This window comes from Stomoxys calcitrans, chromosome 1, assembly GCF_963082655.1.
Source record: "Stomoxys calcitrans chromosome 1, idStoCalc2.1, whole genome shotgun sequence".
Lineage (NCBI taxonomy): Eukaryota > Metazoa > Arthropoda > Insecta > Diptera > Muscidae > Stomoxys > Stomoxys calcitrans.
The window spans coordinates 218546289-218564299 of NC_081552.1; the positions used below are offsets into that span (position 1 = coordinate 218546289).

General features: G+C 41.8%; 1 protein-coding gene across 9 annotated transcripts in view; it reads left to right on the top strand.

Annotated features, from left to right (window-relative positions):
* The window catches only part of LOC106090109 (collagen alpha-1(XVIII) chain), a 1585531-nt gene that overhangs the window by 1086111 nt on the left and 481409 nt on the right, over window positions 1-18011 (top strand). For all 9 annotated transcript variants that reach the window (XM_059369513.1, XM_059369516.1, XM_059369517.1 and 6 more), the window contains one exon: window positions 1380-1571. In XM_059369513.1, coding sequence (XP_059225496.1) covers window positions 1380-1571 — 192 coding nt within the window. The remainder of the gene's footprint in view (window positions 1-1379; window positions 1572-18011) is intronic.

Here is an 18011-nt window from a genome sequence, read left to right on the forward strand (position 1 = left end):
CTTTCATCCGATATGGCCCCATTAGGCTGTAGTCGCTTCAAAAGGTCCTATTATGGATTCTATTCAATATTTCTACTTATAATCTGACTAGATTTTAACATAGTTTGGTTTAGGCTATTATATAGTCGGCTCTGTCCGACTTTTGCCTTTCCTTACGGGTTTTAAATGTGTCCCTGGCAACGAAATCTTGTTACCCAACCATGCACAAAGAATCAAAAGTGTTGGATTTGTGGGGAAATACCCATATGTATATAAAACTAGTATATTCCATATAGTCTCTCCCTCTAGGGCTACATGATAAAAATCATAGGTGGCCTGACCCATCCACCCACTCCCTAATAGCACTTGGCGCATATCAGAGTTAACAACGGCAAACACTTTCTGGGAACGACGACAGCAACAAAGACTACGACGACGACGGCGACGGCGATATATATCGGGACACGCAATCATTAAGAAAACATGATTATTTCTTGTTGTTGGATGGAATACGTTTTCCTTTGCCCACATTCACATTCGTTTTCATTTGGTGATAAATTTAACACACAATGGATTAAAAGCAAAAGTAGGCAAAGCAATGAAGAAACCAAAGAAAATATGCCGAAAGGAAAAACGTTTTTCTTACACCAAACGTTTATCGTATCTAAAGCTTATCCAACAACATGGTCACCATTTCCTACAACCAGAACTCCAAGACCCCCAAAAGAGCCTCTTAAGGACCCAATGCCACCCCCACCATGCTGTTGGCTGGCTTGCAGTTATAATCGTTGTTGTGTCGTTCTATCTACGAACAAGGAGTGTCAATGTAGTGTAAATTTTATGGCCCAAGGAACAGAATTTTACTACCGTTTAATGTGAAGAGCTTGTTTTTGTTTTTGTTTTTTTTTTGTTCTTTTCACTCCTGCCACACTTTGTTTTTCGTTCTCCTTTGATTTAAACCATAACCCCAGGATTAACCCCACCTACTTTCGGCTGCCGTTGGTTATCATGGTCATCATGTATTTTGGCCAAAAATTCTTGGTCCCATAAAAATTACCCATAATTTGTCTTGTGTCCTTTTTGATAGTGCCAAAGAACACACCTTAGTTTTGGTACTGCTAGGCATTTGTGTTCCCCAATCTATTGGTTTTGGTATTGGAGGGCTTTGGTATTGGTTTTGGTATTTTAGTTTGTTGTCAAACCTGAAAGCTTGATGGTATTTATTTAGTGCTCATTCATTCATTCAACGCTTTTATTTCCCTTTTATTTATAGTTTTATGAGCCTTTAGCAAACAACCATATAAAACTTTATTAATTTATTTCTTTTGTTGTTTTGTTTCTTCCCCTCTCATGTTTCTTCTACGAAACTGTGTTGCTGTATCGCTGCTGTGTATTTTTAGGGTGCTACTGGGGTGCCAGGTGAACGTGGTGCCCCCGGTCCCAAAGGTGATCGCGGCGATAGGGGCGATCCTGGTCCTCGTGGCCCCGAAGGTCTACAAGGTCATAAAGGTGAGCCAGGTGTCGACGGCATGCCTGGTGTCGTGGGTCCTCCAGGACCACCAGGTCCACCTGGTTTGCCCGAGAACTATGATGTAAGTACTGCACTGTTTTATTTATAATTTAATAAATTTTAAGTTTTATTTGATTGTGTGTTTTAAATTTTGTTTTAAATATAAAATGGAAACAACGATAAACAAAAAATTTTAATATAATTTTAACAAAACAAAAAGTATTGCAACTTATACGAAAAATAAATTAGGACTTAAAAATATTTGCAACTAGAAAAAACGAATTCTAACAGGTAAAAAATTTATGAAAAACAAGTAAGAGCGTGCTAAGTTCGGCCGGACCGAATCTTATATACTCTCCACCATGAATCGCATCTGTTGAGTTCTTTGCGCAGTATCTCTTTTTAGGCAAACAAAGAATAATGAATATGGACGGAGAAGGGGGAGGAGGAGCTATATCAAGTTATAGTCCGCTTCGGGGCTCAAGGAGCAAAATCGGGAGATCGGTTTATATGGTAGCTGTGCCAAGCTATACATCCATTCAGACCATATTGCACACGTATGTTAAAGGCCATGGGAGAAGCCGTTGTACAAAATTTCTGCCCAATCGGATGAGAATTGCACCCTCTAGAGGCTCAAGAAGTCGAGACCCAAGATCGGTTTATATGGCAGCTATATCAGGTTATGGACCGATTTGAACCATACTTCGCACAGTTGTTGAAAGTAGCACCAAAACACTATGTGAAAAATTTCGGTCAAATCGAATGAGAATTGCGCCCTCTAGAGGCTCAAGAAGTCAAAACCCAAGATCGGTTTATATGGCAGCTATATCAGGTAATGGACCGATTTGAACCATACTTCGCATTAATGTTTGAAGTGATACCAAAACACGATGTGCAAAATTACAACCAAATCGGACAGGAATTGCGCCTTCCAATAGCTCAAGAAGTCAAGACCCAATATCGGTTTATATGGCAGCTCTATCAGGTTATGGACCGATTTGAACCATACTTCGCACAGTTGTTGGAAGTGATATCAAAACACTATGTGCAAAATTTCAGTCAAATCGGATAAGAATTGCGCCTTCTAAAAGCTCAAGAAGTCAAGACCCAAGATCGGTTTATATGGCAGCTATATCAGGTAATGGACCGATTGGAACCATACTTCGCACATTTGTTGGAAATGATATCAAACCACAACGTGCAAAATTACAGCGAAATCGGATAGGAATTACGCCTTCTAATAGCTCAAGAAGTCAAGACCCAAGATCGGTTTATATAGCAGCTATATCAGGTTATGGACCTATTTGAACCATACTTCGCACAGTTGTTGGAAGTGATATCAAAACACTACGTGCAAAATTTCAGTCAAATCGAATGAGAATTGCGCTCTCTAGAGGCTCAAGAAGTCGAGACCCAAAATCGGTTTATATGGCAGCTATATCGGGATATAAACCGATTTGGACCATAATCCGCACAGTTGTTGGAAGTGGCACCAAAACACTATGTGAAAAATTTCGGTCAAATCGGATGAGAATTGCGCCCTCTAGGGGCTCAAGAAGTCAAAACCCAAGATCGGTTTATATGGCAGCTATATCAGGTAATGGACCGATTTGACCCATTTACAATCCCAACCGACCTACACTAATAAGAAGTATTTGTGTAAAATTTCGAGCGGCTTGCTCTACTCCTTCAAAAGTTAGCGTGCTTTCGACAGACATACGAACGGACGGACAGACGGACGGACATGTCTAGCACGACTTAAAATGCCACGACGATCAAGAATATATATACTTTATGGGGTCTTATACGCATATTTCGAGGTGTTACAAACAGAATGACGAAGTAAGTACACCCCCATCCTATGGTGAAGGGTATAAAAATATAATTGAAGGGCATAATTTTATTCTACTTACCAAACTTCTGTCAAACTAGAAAAATTAAAGCTTCCAGGAACCAAACAAAGGATGATCGAGCGACCGGTTTATATGGGAGCTATATGAGGTTATAAGCCGATTCGGACCATACTTGGCACAGATGCCAGAAGTCATAACGGCACACCACATGCGAAATTTCAGCCAAATCGGACAAAGATTGCGACTTATAAGGGCTAAAGAAGTCAAATCGGGAGATCGGAGAATATGGGGGCCATATCAGGTTATAGGCTGATTCGAACCGTACTTAGCACAGTTGTTGAAAGTCACAACGGAACACCAAATCGGACAAAGATTGCGGCTTATAAGAGCTAAAGAAGTCAAATTGGGAGATGGGGGGATATGGGAGCCATATCAGGTTATAGGGGGATTCGGACCGTACTTGGCACACCGTACTGGAACTCTTAACAGAACACTATGGACGAAAACTTTGGCTTTCAGGGGCTTAAGAAGTTAAATCGAGAGATCGGTTTATATGGGAGCTATATCTATATTTGAACCGATATGGCCCATGTGCTATCCCCAATGACCTACATTAATATTTAGTACTTGTGCAAAATTGCAAGTGACTAGCTTTACGCGTTCGACCGGACGGATTGTATCGGGTCTTTGACGAATATTTTGAAGTATTACAAACGTAATAAAAGATTTATATACCCCGATATCCCGGCCGACAGGGGATAACAATGAGCCCCACACAGGCTGGAACTTTGAGCTCCGACTTGTGTGGTGTCCATCGTTACCACAGGTAACTTAGCTGATAACTAAAGGTCGCGTTCACAGGTTGCGGATGGTGGAAAACTCCGTTTATATGCGGAGTAGCGGAGGCCGCGGGCAGTCGGCGATTTTCGAAGGGGAAAATCTCAGTGAGAAGTCAGGTGGCATTGGCTTTTAATTAAATACTGAGTGCCAATGATACTCGAGATGACAAGGCGAGTTATTGGCGCCTTCAAATAACCAATGGCAAACATTAGCGTCTTTTTCCAGGTTGGGGGTGGCTGGCGGCGAGCTTCGGATCTTAGAGCAAGCGGCACGCCACAACGAGGGATACATGTGCAACCCCTCAAAACCCAAGCGGTTGGAGCGCTGGGCCAGTATCGCACCCCCGGAAAACTATGAGAACTACTATGAAAAACAAAGGAATAGTAAAACCCACGCAAACGAAAACAGGACCATGATTTGTGGATCTGCACCTGGAACGTCCGCACTCTTTGTAGAGAAGGTGCAGTTTACGCTCTGGCGGATGTATTAGAGAAGTACAAGGCAGATATTACCGCCTTACAGGAAGTGCGATGGACTGGGAATGGCGTCATCACAACACCAAGCGGTGACGAACTATACTATAGCTACCATAGCACAAGACATGAATTTGGCTGTGGACTTGTGGTTTGTCAGAGACTGAAACACCTTGTCTCCAGCTTTACTCCGGTGGATGAGAGGCTAGCCACAATCCGCATAAAAGCGGAATTCATCAACATAAGCCTTATTTGTGTCCTTGCCCCGACGGAAGACAAAGACGAGCAGATCAAGGATATTTTCTACGAGCACCTAGAGAGAGAATATGACCGCTGCCCCGCCCATGATATTAAAATCGTTGTGGGATGCGAAAATAGGGAAGGATGACATCTTTGGTCCAACAGTCGGAAAGTTTAGCCTCCACGAGATAACGTCCAGTAATGGGATGAGACTGATAGATTTCGCAGCGGCAAAAAACATGGTAGTTAGTAGCACCAGATTTCAACATAAAAATATTCCCAAAGCCACATGGCTGTCACCCGATCAAAACACGAGAAACCAAATTGATCACTTTGTGATAGATGGAAGGTATTCATCACGCGTGTTAGATGTACGATCGATCCGTGGAGCGAATATAGATTCGGATCATTACCTTGTTCGCACCCGTTTGAACATGGCGAGGAAAGTACGATCTAACAATGTACGGAAGCTGGACATTGAAAAGCTGCAAACACAACAAATGGCAGCGGCATACTCCACTCGACTGACCCAACTGCTTGATGAAAGCACTCCTTGTTCCGATGATATAATGGCGCAGTGGCAAACTATTGCCCACTCCATGGAAAATGCCGCGAAATCTGTACTTGGGTACCGAAAGCCTCCTCCATGAAATCCATGGAACGACCAAGAGTGTCGAGATGCTACTGAAGCCAAGAATGCGGTATATGGAGCCACCCTCTTCTCGGGAGAGAGGAGAAACGTCTATTCCGCAGATAGAAAAAGGAAATGGGCTTTGGTGCAGACACATCCTCCCGCAGAGACAAAGAAGGAAATCTGGTAACTGACGCAGATAACATGCTGCGAATATGGAAAGAACATTTTACCCAACTGCTAGTGTCCGATGTTGGCGGCGAAGAGGATACCGCAGAACCAATCCCTGATGATGGTGTAGAATGTTTACCTCCTAGTCAGATTGAGGTCCAATTAGCAGTAACCCGACTAAAAACAACAAGGCAGCAGGAGCCGACGAGTTACCCGTTGAACTATTTTAGACCGTAGGCGACACGCTGATAAGGCGTATGCACCATCTTATCTGCGCAATCTGGCTAGAAGAACGCATACCCGGTGATTAGAACCTCAACATACTAAGTCCTGTACACAAAAAAGGAGACAAGATGAAATGTGCCATCTTGTGAGTGAAAATGGGTGTGGCAGTAAATGGAGATAAGACGAAATGGATGGTTTCAACTCCCAAAAAGCCTTGTACAACCGAGCAGATAAAGAAAATGGCACCGCCTTTACCGAAGCGAATGACACCAGCTTTCAGATTAAGCGAGGAATAATACTGCCAAACAGATGCTACTTTGGACTAAGTAAGCAGTTTAGAAACAAGGCAACCTCTCGACAGACGAAGATTACACTATACAAGACACTGATACTACCCGTGCTGTTATATGGTTCTGAAGCATGGGTACTTGTGAAAGCAGATGAGACAGTGCTTGGAGTATTTGAGAGAAAGATTCTTCGTAAAATATATGGACCAGTTTGCGTTAAGGGATAATATAGGCGACGTATGAACCACGAGCTGCATGAGCTGTGTATGACGACAATAGCATAGTTATGCGCATCAAAATACAACGGCTGCGTTGGCTAGGTCATGTTGTCAGAATGGATGAAAAAGCTCCAGCAAAGAAGTCTTTTGAAGCCAAACACGGTGGTACAAGCAAACCGGGAAGACCAAAAGCCCGATAGAAAGACCAAGTTGTAAGAGACACCTCGAAACTTGGTGGCAGAGATTTTTTGAGCGCAGAAGATCGAGGAGCTTGGAAGGCTTTTCTGCGTTCGGCTAGTGGAACAAATGTTCTGTCATAGCCAATTAAAGTAAAGTAATATCTCAATCCGATGATGGGTTGTATACTGATTTTGTCACGCCTTTTGCAACACATTTAAATATTGGTCTGAGACCCTACAAAGAATAGATATATTCTTGATAGTCTTGACATTCTAAGTCGATTTAGCCATGTCCGTCCGTCTTTCTTCCGATGGGACATCTTGAGCCCCTAGCTTCTGCAATTGTTGTCCGATTTCGCTGAAGTTTTTCAAGTATGATCCGAATCGGTGTATAACCTGATATAGCTTCCGCAGCAAGCGATCTTCCGATTTTACGTCTTGAGTTGTGCGTATTATACGTATTTGTTGTTGTTGTGTGTGTGTGTGTTGTCGTCATTTGCATGAACATCGAAAGCAAAACACGTTTTTTTTACAATTTTTGATTTCTAACTCGCATTACTTTTAACTGAAGAATCGGATTTCAAAACGTGGTGCATCAGAATTATTGTAAATTTTGTAAGCAACCCGAATCTATTTAAAGTTAAAAATCGGTTTACAAATATCTTCGCAAATCACAAAATACGAGGTCAACCAACAAAATTTTAGACACCTCCGAAGCTATTTTTCACCTAAGTTAGCAAGCAAGGCAAGCAATTTGCATATACAGTTAAAGGAAAAACGTTTCATATTTTATACATGTACTAGCCGAACTGGGCCCGCTCCGCTGCGCCTTCTTTAACTGTCTAATATCTTTTTAGGGTGGGGACACCTCGCTCTGAATGCGGATATCGAATGCGTGCCATTGTAGCCTATGATGCTGAACGCGTTCGAATCCCGGCGATAACAAAACAGTGTTTATCCCCTCTTAATGTTGGCAACATTTGCGAGGTAAAATACCATGCATGGTCATTTAAAACATTTTGCGCAAAGAGATGTCGCACTGCGGGACGCCGTTCGGACTCGGCTGTAAAAAAAGGTCCCTTATCACTGAGTTTAAACTTGAATCGGAAAGCACTCATTGATGTATGAGAATTTACCCCTTCTCGGTTCCTGGTGGTAATGGTCTTCCAGACATTTCGACTCAAATATGGATATCAAATTTGTGCTGCATTTCCAAATCCCTTTAATTTGAGCCCCATTTTGCCATGGCCGGTAAATATGAACCGTTTGGAGGGTGTTTTGGGGTTGGCGTGGCCACCGATACTTTGCACTGAAATTAGATGTCAAAATCGTTTTTTATTCCCAAATGCAATGAAGTTCAATTCTCAAATACCTTTCATTTGAGTCCCATATTGTCATAATGGGTCAAATAACCCATTTGACGTATCTTTAAGAGGAAAAGCGCCCCCTAGTTTTGAAGGCAAACTTGTGATGTCATATTCGTAATCTACTCCGTAATACTTTTGATTCGAGTGCCATATAGCCATGGTCGGCTAATATGCCCATTTGGGGGTATTTGGGGGTGGGCGACCTCCCATTACTTGGACCTAATATTTTATGTCATATTTGTAACCTACTGCCTGATACTTTTCAAATGAGTCCCACATTGACATGAACTTCGAATATATCTGTTTAGAAAAGTTTTGAGGTTGGGAAGGGGCCCGCTGGGTATTTGGACCCAAATTTTAATACGATACTCGTTTTCTGGTCTCCAATAACTTCCATTAAGCCAAGTATCATATAGTCATAATGGCTATACTTCGATCTGATTTTGTATGCCAGATTCGAAATCTTCTCCCGAATATCTTTCATTTGAGCCCCATATTGAAATGAACGTCAATTATGTCTGTTTGAGGGAGTTTTGGGGTTGGGGCGGCACGATGGGTACCTAGACTCAAATTTTAACGCCATATTTGTATACTACTCTCCAATACTTTTCATTTGATACCTATATTGTCCCAATCGGTCCATTTTTGATTTTGGGTTGCGTTTTTGGCATAAAGGGGAGGGTCCGTCTCCTTTCCGATACCGAAAAAAAATATATAGCATATGGTTCCTTCCAGACCAACCTACACAATATGGGAAAATTTCGAGAAAATCGGTTTTGCCGTTTTTCAGTCTATACGAAACAAACAAACCGAGTTCCATATATCCGCCATTGGCTAATGTACCCATTTTGGGCGTTTGTGTGGTGGTGGATGACCGATGACCCCCTATACATCGACATGAATTTGTATGCCAGATTCGTTATATATGCCCGCATATTCTTCTCTTGATGCTCATATTGTCCCTATCGGTCCACTTTTGATTTTAGGTGGTGTCTTTGTGGTAACTGTGGAAGGTCCGCCCCTTCCGTTATCAATAAATTATAATGCCTATTCCTACTTCCTGACTATATTCGTAATCTACTCCCGAATACCTTTCATTTGGGTCCCATATTGTCATGATCGTCAAATAATCTTATTTTAAAAGGTTTTGAGGCTGGGGCGACCCCCCAGGTACTTGGATCCAAATTTAATTATGAAATTCGCACTCTACTCTTGAATACCTTTGCTTTGAATCCCATATTGTCCCGATCGATCCACTTTTATTTTTGGGTAGTACTTTTGGGGTCATGGGTAGGGTCCGCCCACCTCCCGATATCAAAAAATTATATTGCCTATGTTTCCCTCCAGACCAACCTGCACAATCTGTGAAAATTTCAAGGTAATCGGTTCAGCCGTTTTTGAGTCTATACGGAACAAACAAACAAACTGACAAACAAACACAAATTGACTTTTGTATATAAGTTTAAACATATTTGAAAAGATATTTCCGAGGACTATAACACTAAAATTGGATCACAAATAGGATCTGTGGGAGTTTTACTATCGAAAATCGTTGTACATAGATTATGAACGCGGGCGCACTCGTCCAGGTGGTTAACTGTGTCTCTAATGATTTTGTGGAGAGAATTTCAGGTTACAAAAAAACCCCTCCAACTTTCTAAATAAAATATTTATGCATCGATGTCAGAATAGAGCACTCATACGCATACGCAACTTTTGAAATTAATTTTCATTTATTTTTTGAAAAGCCAATTTTTTATTCCTGAAAGCCATTGTTTAAATTTCCTGTCCATAACATCACAAAAAAATGCATTTCTCGTTGCCGTTGTCATCTTATCTCCAGCTCTTTCAAAATGCCTTGTCAACGGCAAAAAATTGAAGACAAATAGAAGGCCGTGACAAAGAAAAAAAAAAACAACCTAAGTTAAACAAAATTCACTTATCTGCAGAATTCCCTTAGAAATTTGTAGTACCATTTTGCAATTACAACGACCAGTCCTCTTCTACCTCCTTCTACTTCCTCCTTAAGGATACAAAATAAAAAATGAAAAATGAAATGAAAACGAGTTGGAAAAAATATCAGAATCTGTTCTTTTTTTAAATGTCCTGGCCATAAAAACGGCAAGGACGAGTCGAATTAAAATGGCAAAACATACGTTCCATTGTTACACTTTTGTAGTGCAGAAAATGGACACAAAAAAAAAAACCCAGCTAAGCACCCAAAACCAAACATGGAAAACCGACAGAGAAAGAACAAAAACGTGACTAAAATAGAAAGTTTTGGGGCCACTGGTCGTTGGTCGCAACGCAGTCAGTCTATTAAAAACCTCATGATAGCCGAAATCAACAATAAAATTAGCTCTACAAATGCCTGCATCTGACTGCGAGGGCATGTGGAGGAGTCGTTTCATTTTTTGCTTTTTTTTGCTTTTGATGGGGTTGGTGGCAGAGTGCTCCTGGTTCATCGCCACTGCTGCTGCCGTTTTTAGGCCACACAATTAACCTAAAAGGCTGCAAAGAAACGATAATAAAACGCCAGGCAGAAAGAAAAAACCTCAGTCAAAAAAAAAAAAAAGCGCAAAAATCCCACGAATGGGAAAGACAATAAAAAATTCATAAAATTCAAGAAATGTTCTTTTTTTTTTGTTTGGTTGGTGTTCTGACAGTAATACCGCTTGCCTGACAAGGGGAAAAGGGACAAAAAAATTGCTACCACTTTCTAGGGATAATGTTGTGCGTTTATACTCAAGAGGAAAAATGACAGCTATTACAACAGTAGGTGAAAATGGTGATTTGTTAACTCTGGCGGCAGCCACTTTGGACACAAGATATGCATATGCCCTGGATAGAAGGAAGAGAGGAGAGAGAATAAGTAAAAGCGTGCTAAGTTCGGCCGGGCCGAATCTTATATACCCTCCACCATGGATCGCATTTGTCGACTATATTACCGACAATTACTTTTTGGGCAACCCAATACATAGGCTATGACCGCGGGCGCACTCGTCCAGGTGGTGAACTGTGTCTCTAGTGATTTTGTGGAGAGAATTTCTGGTTACGAAAAACCCCTCCAAGTTCTGAATAAAATATTTATGCATTTGCACAGCCAATCGATGTCATAGCCCCTCACCAGAATAGAGCACTCATACGCATACGCAACTTTTGAAATAAATTTTCATTTATTTTTTGAAAAGCCAATTTTCTATTCCTGAAAGCCATTGTTTAAATTTCCTGTCCATAACATCACAAAAAATGCATTTCTCTTTGCTTTTGTCATCTTATCTCCAGCTCTTTCAAAATGCCTTGTTATAGCTGTCATTTTTCCTCCCGGCATCTCTTCTTAGGCAAAAAAAGGATATAAGAAAAGATTTGCTCTGCTATTAGAGCGATATCAAGATATGGTCCGGTTTGGACCACAATTAAATTATATGTTGGAGACCTGTGTAAAATGTCAGCCAATTCGAATAAGAATTGCGCCCTTTGTGGGCTCAAGAAGTAAAATAGAGAGATCGATTTATATAGGAGCTGTATCGGGCTATATACCGATTCAGACCATAATAAACACGTATGTTAATGGTCATGAGAGAATCCGTCGTACAAAATTTCAGGCAAATCGGATAATAATTGCGACCTCTAGAGGCTCAAGAAGTCAAGATCCCACATCGGTTTATATGGCAGCTATATCAGGTTATGAACCGATTTGAACCATATTTGGCACAGTTGTTGGATATTATAACAAAATACTACGTGCCAAAATTCATTCAAATTGGATAAGAATTGCGCCCTCTAGAGGCTCAAGAAGTCAAGACCCAAGATCGGTTTATATGACACCTATATAAGGTTATGGACCGATTTGAACCATACTTGGCACAGTTGTTGAATGTCATAACAAAACACGTCGTGCAAAATTTCATCCCAATCGGATAAGACTTGCGCACTCTAGAGGCTCAAGAAGTCAAGACCCAAGATCGGCTTATATGACAGCTATATAAGGTTATGGACCGATTTGAACCATACTTGGCACAGTTGTTGGATGTCATAACAAAACACGTCGTGCAAAATTTCATCCCAATCGGATAAGAATTGCGCACTCTAGAGGCTCAAGAATTCAAGACCCAAGATCGGTTTATATGGCAGCTATATCAAAACATGGACCGATATGGCCCATTTACAATACCAACCGACCTACACTAATAAGAAGTATTTGTGCAAAATTTCAAGCGGCTAGCTTTACTCCTTCGGAAGTTAGCGTGCTTTCGACAGACAGACGGACGGAGGGACGGACAGACGGACGGACAGACGGACGGACAGACAGACGGACGGACAGACGGACGGACGGACGGACATGGCTAGATCGACATAAAATTTCACGACGATCAAGAGTATATATACTTTATGGGGTCTCAGAGGAATATTTCGAGTGGTTACAATCAGAATGACGAAATTAGTATACCCCCCATCTTATGGTGGAGGGTATAAAAACAGACAGAAATGGAGAGATTTCAGTATATCATGAAGTAATTATTGAGAGTTGCCACAGCCACATAGTAAGACCGCTGTAAATTCTATGCGGGCAGGCAGACAGACGGACAGATAGGGGATGAGACAGACAGAAAGGCTGAAAGACTGAAAGGCAGACAGAAGGAAAGACTGACTTTCAAACAGAAGGAAAGACAGACAGACAGACAGAAAACAAGACAGACAAAAAGACAGACAGAAAAGCAGACAGAAACACAGACGAAAGACAGATAACAGAACAGACAGAAGGACAGACGAACAGAAAAACAGACAGAAAGTAAGACGGACAGAAAGACAGGCAGAAAGAAAACATACAGAAAGAAAGACAGGCAGAAAGAAAACATACAGAAAGAAAGACAGGCAGAAACACAGGCAGACAGAAAGACAGAAATACGGACAGATAGACAGAAATACGGACAGAAAGACAATCAGGCAAACAGAGAGACAATCAGACAGACAGAAAGACAATCAGACAGACGGAAAGATGGACAGAAAGACAAACAGACGAACAGACAGGAAGACTTACAGATTCAGTTCAGAACGACAGAGTCACAGACAAGAATACAGATTGAGAGACGGGTATACAGACAGTCAGAGAGACAAAGACTCAGAGAGACAGACAGATTTACAGATATAAATACAGACAGAAAGGGACTCAGATCTGTTTCGACTGCCTGACCTGATAGAAAGACAGACAGGCAGAGATACAGAAAGACAGGCAGAAATATGAACAGAAAGATAGACAGAAGGACAGACAGAAACACAGATGGACAGAAAGACGGGCAGAAACACAAACAGAAAGACAGACAGGCGAACAGACAGGAAGACTTACAGATATTCAGAACGACAGAGTCACAGACAAGAATACAGATTGAGAGACGGACAGACGGGCATACAGACAGTCAGAAAGACAAAGACCCAGAAAGACAGACAGACTTACAGATATGCATAGAGACAGAAAGGGACTGAGATCTGTTTTGACTGCCTAACCTGATAGAAAGACAGACAGACAGAAAGATAGACAGACAGAAAGACGGAAGGACAGACAGAAAGACATACAGACAGAAAGATAGACAGACAGGCAGAAATACGGGCAGAAAGATAGACAGAAGGACAGACAGAAAGACAAACAGACAGACAGACAGATGGACAGAAAGACATACAGACAGAAAGATAGACCGACAGTCTGAAATACGGACAGAAAGATAGGCAGAAGGACAAACAGACAGACAGAAAGATAGACAGAAAGATAGACAGAAGGACAGACAGAAAGACAAATAGACAGACAGAAGGGCAGACAGAAACACAAACAGACAGACTGAAAGATATAAAGATAGACAGACTAAAAGACAGACGGACATAAAGACAGACAGAAATATATACAGATAGAAAGACGGACATACAGGCAGAAATACGGACAGAAAGATAGACAGAAGGACAGACATAAAGACAAACAGACAGACAGAAAGATAGACAGAAGGACAGACAGAAAGACAAACAGTCAGAAAGACGGGCAGAAATACAAACAGAAAGACAGACAGGCGAAGAGACAGGAAGACTTACAGATATTCAAAACATACAGACATAAAGGGACTGAGATCTGTTTCGGCTGCCTGACCTGACAGAAAGTCATACAGACAGAAAGACAAACAGACAGACATGAAGACTAACAAATATTCAGAACGACAGACAGACCGACAAGAATACAGACTGACAGACGGGCATACAGAGAGTCAGAGAGACAAAAAGTCTGAAAGACAGAAAGGCAAACAGACAGTCAGACAGACATACATACATACAGACAAAACGAACTGAGATCTGTTTTCGACAGCCTGAACATAAAACGGTTCTGCAGGCGGAGATTCGGGCGATCATGGAAAGCGTAAGGTGATGGGGTGTTAACTAGAGAACGTCGAGTGTGAACGTGTTTACGGACAGTAAACTGGCTATCAGGGCAAGACGGAGACTGGCAACAGCCAAGACGGTGAAGTGTAGTGTAGTAGGAGTTTAACGCCATCTCTAAGGATGACACAAACCACATCGTTTGGGTGCCGGGCCACAGCGGAGCTAGAGGGAATGAAAGAGCAGACGATTTGGCAGTGAAGGCCAGAGGAATGCCGTCAATAAAATTGGTTAACCCGAAGTCTTTTGGGGCGACACAGTTCGAGTACAGGGCGTGGGTGACTAACGCGCATTTGACACTGTTGAACACTGTTGAAGAGGTCGATTGGACGACGAAAATCCTATGGGGAGATCCAGATCGCAAAAAGACGAGGCTATTATTGAAAGGAACTAAAAAGGAGGTCAGTATAGCTTTCGGTATCATAATGGGACGCATAGGACAACATCGGTGCGGCAAGTGATAGCATGTGTAGGGCATGTGGGAAATATGGTGAGACTTTGGAGCATTTTCTATGCCATTACCCGGCTTTCGCGGCTAACAGACACTGCCACTTAAGTGCAGACACAATATCAGACATAGGCTAAAATGTGGGTTTGGTATGAAAAACAGCTAAGAATGTTTTAAGTAGCACGAATTTCCCGTGTCTATATATGAATCTATTCGATTCATTCGGCTTCACTCTGGTAGAGTGTATCGTCCATAACCCGCCTCTTGTCCGCAATCTCTCGAAGACTCGGCCTATGGTCAAATGAGTACGAATGACAGAGATTACTGTCATCCGCAAATGAGTAGATCGGATTCGATGTCTGACTCAACACATTGTTGATAAAATGCGAAATATAGAAGGAGAAAGAACAGAGCCCTGGGGTACATCTGCGGTCAATTTATGCTCATTGGATGAGAACCCATCTATAACGACTCGTATAGTGCGATTTCTTAGAAAGCTCGAACTAATTCGAACGCAGCCATTACCGACACCAAATGCGACAAGCTTTGATAGTAGCACACCGTGCCAGGCCCTATCAAATGCCTTGGATATATCCAGAGCCAAAACCTCACTCTCACCAAACTGGTGGATTGAGCGTCTCCAACGTTCCGACAGAAGTGCCATGAGGACACTCGTAGAGCGATTTCTACGGAACCCATATTGTTGGTCGCTAAGAAGGCCATTAGACTCTAAATACCTCACAAGATGCTGACTTACCATGCTCTCCATAACCTTGGAAAGCGGAGTATATCGCAATTTGCCGGTTATTCGCAGGGTTGTTCGCCACACCCTTCTTGGATATTGGCTGAACGTCGCTACCTTCTAACGCGCCGGGAAGACTCGCGCACGGTAAGCAAGGTTGAAAAGTTGCGTAATGTACGAGCAAGCGTCGAAGAACACGTGCGCAAGACAAGTGTTGATATGCCATTCGGGCCCGGGGATTTATTTGCGTCTAGATTCTCAAGAACTCTTTTAACTCCACGAGTTCGAAAAAAATATCTGGGGGCATGACGCCAGATACATTTTCGATTAAGGAGAGTGGTTGCTTGCTATCCGGCTGGGAAGAGTTTCCTGTTTCATGCCTAAGCACTTTGTCACACGAAGATCTTATCTGCTAGCGCAGCAGTTCAGTATTGGCATGAATGCCACCTCTTTTGATCTGACAGCATCTCTGCATGTCTGGTTAAACCAACTTCTGTTGTCTGATTTAGCCGGAACTGGAACAAATGTCCTCATTCCATTTAAAATTATCTTCGCAATCTTTTTAGCAGTGGTATTTAGATCGCCATCTAGAAAAGATAGTTTCGTTGGGCTCAGCCCAACGTGATTTTTCGTAGAAAAAAGTGATCGGAGTTACCAAGAAGTGCAAGAGTATTAATTTCATACTTTACAGGGAGTGAAGTTAAGAAAAGGTCAAGAGTATTATTTTGGTGCTCTTGGACACATGCAATATGTGTCGGTTCGTTCACTAGGAAGCGTATGGCTCGAATGGGAAAGCCAGGAGGAGTTTTGGACATTGAAATCCCCAGCGACAACGATTTCACTGCCCGGGAAATCCTCCCAAATATTTGGTGTTCTTTTGGGTTCTGTTTTAGTTAAAAAAACAAATATTCCAGGTTGTTGCACAGTGTTATTTAAAGTTTTTTTTTACTCCATCATTTTTTCTCGAGTGTAACTGTTCCAATCATTATCATCATTTAAAGAACACACATTTACTAAGCCCCTTTGGGGTTTTGCCATTACTTTTTTACACTCTTAAGAGACCGTCGCATTAAACTGACAGTGTTTAGCAAAATATTTGACTTAAGATTTAACCCTTTTGCATTTGCAAGGGCTTTGTTTTCTTGCTCTGACACATTTACGCCGCCTTGCATGACACTTGTATAAGGAGCAGTCGCTAGAGCGATAACAATGCCGCAGACAGCAAGCGAAAAATCATGTCAGGTTTCCATTGTACCCATAGCAATGTGGTGTGGAAAAAAAATGATGGCAACATTTCGCGTCCTTTTTTTTTTAAATCGACCGCTAGCTGCTTGCCTAGATAAATATGAACCTAAGTAGGAAATATTACAAACATCAAGTCAAAGAGTTGTTAGACTTGCTCCTACTCTACCCTACCCTACCCTTGTCCTTAATACCATGCCTTAAGTCCATGTTCCCACATACCTGGTGGGACATGTTTTTTGTGCTGGGTTTCGTGTTTTTTTTTTTTGCCCTTCGGTTAAGAGCATAAATACTTTGTTGTGTGGTGGAAGAGAATTTGCGCTAAGAAGACTTGGAATTCTTATACCACAAGTTAACACAAAGTCTACAGTTGAGTGAATAGCTTCAGGGTTTTATGCTTTAACTGAACGAAATGTAAGACGACATTTTGATATGCGCTTCACTTGAGGGAAAGAAAAGAAATCAGGACACCAGCTCCAGCACCATCAGCATGATGCAAATGAACATTAAGGCTTTCAATGAAGAAAGGGGGAGACTCTGGTTTCTATAGGTTGAACATGTTGCCGATGATGATAGTGATAATGGCAACGGTGATGCTAATGCAACAGAAGCCCTGCCGCATCTCAACAGTGCTCCAATGGGTTATGTCTTAAACATCTAACCTACTTTTGAGAAAAGGCGAAGAAATGAGAAAAATCTAAATTTGATGCTTAAATTTCCATAGAAAAAAAGCAAATCTCGAAAAAATTTTCCAGTTAAATAAGTTTCCGTTCACAATTTGTATCATAATTAGAGGCAATTGCAAATTTTGCCCATGACCACTCCGCTAAGGAACAGGGGGAGTGCAGTCCGATTCAAGTTTAAGCTCAGTGATAAGAGGCCTCCTTTTCAGAGCCGAGTCCGAACGGCGAGCCGCAGTGGGACACCTCTTTGGAGAGAAGTTTTACATGGCATTGTAGCGCACAAATGTTGCCAGCATTAGGAGGGGAAAACCACCGCTGAAAGTTTTTTCTGATGGTCTCGCCAGAATTCGAACCCAGGCGTTCGGCTCCATAGGCGGACATGCTAACCTCTGCGCTACGGTGGCCTCATAATTAGATGTGTATGACATCTTTTTTTACTTATTTCGTCACTCCGTTTGCGACTCATCTGAATATTGCTCTGAAAACTCAAATCAAAGGTTTTTTGG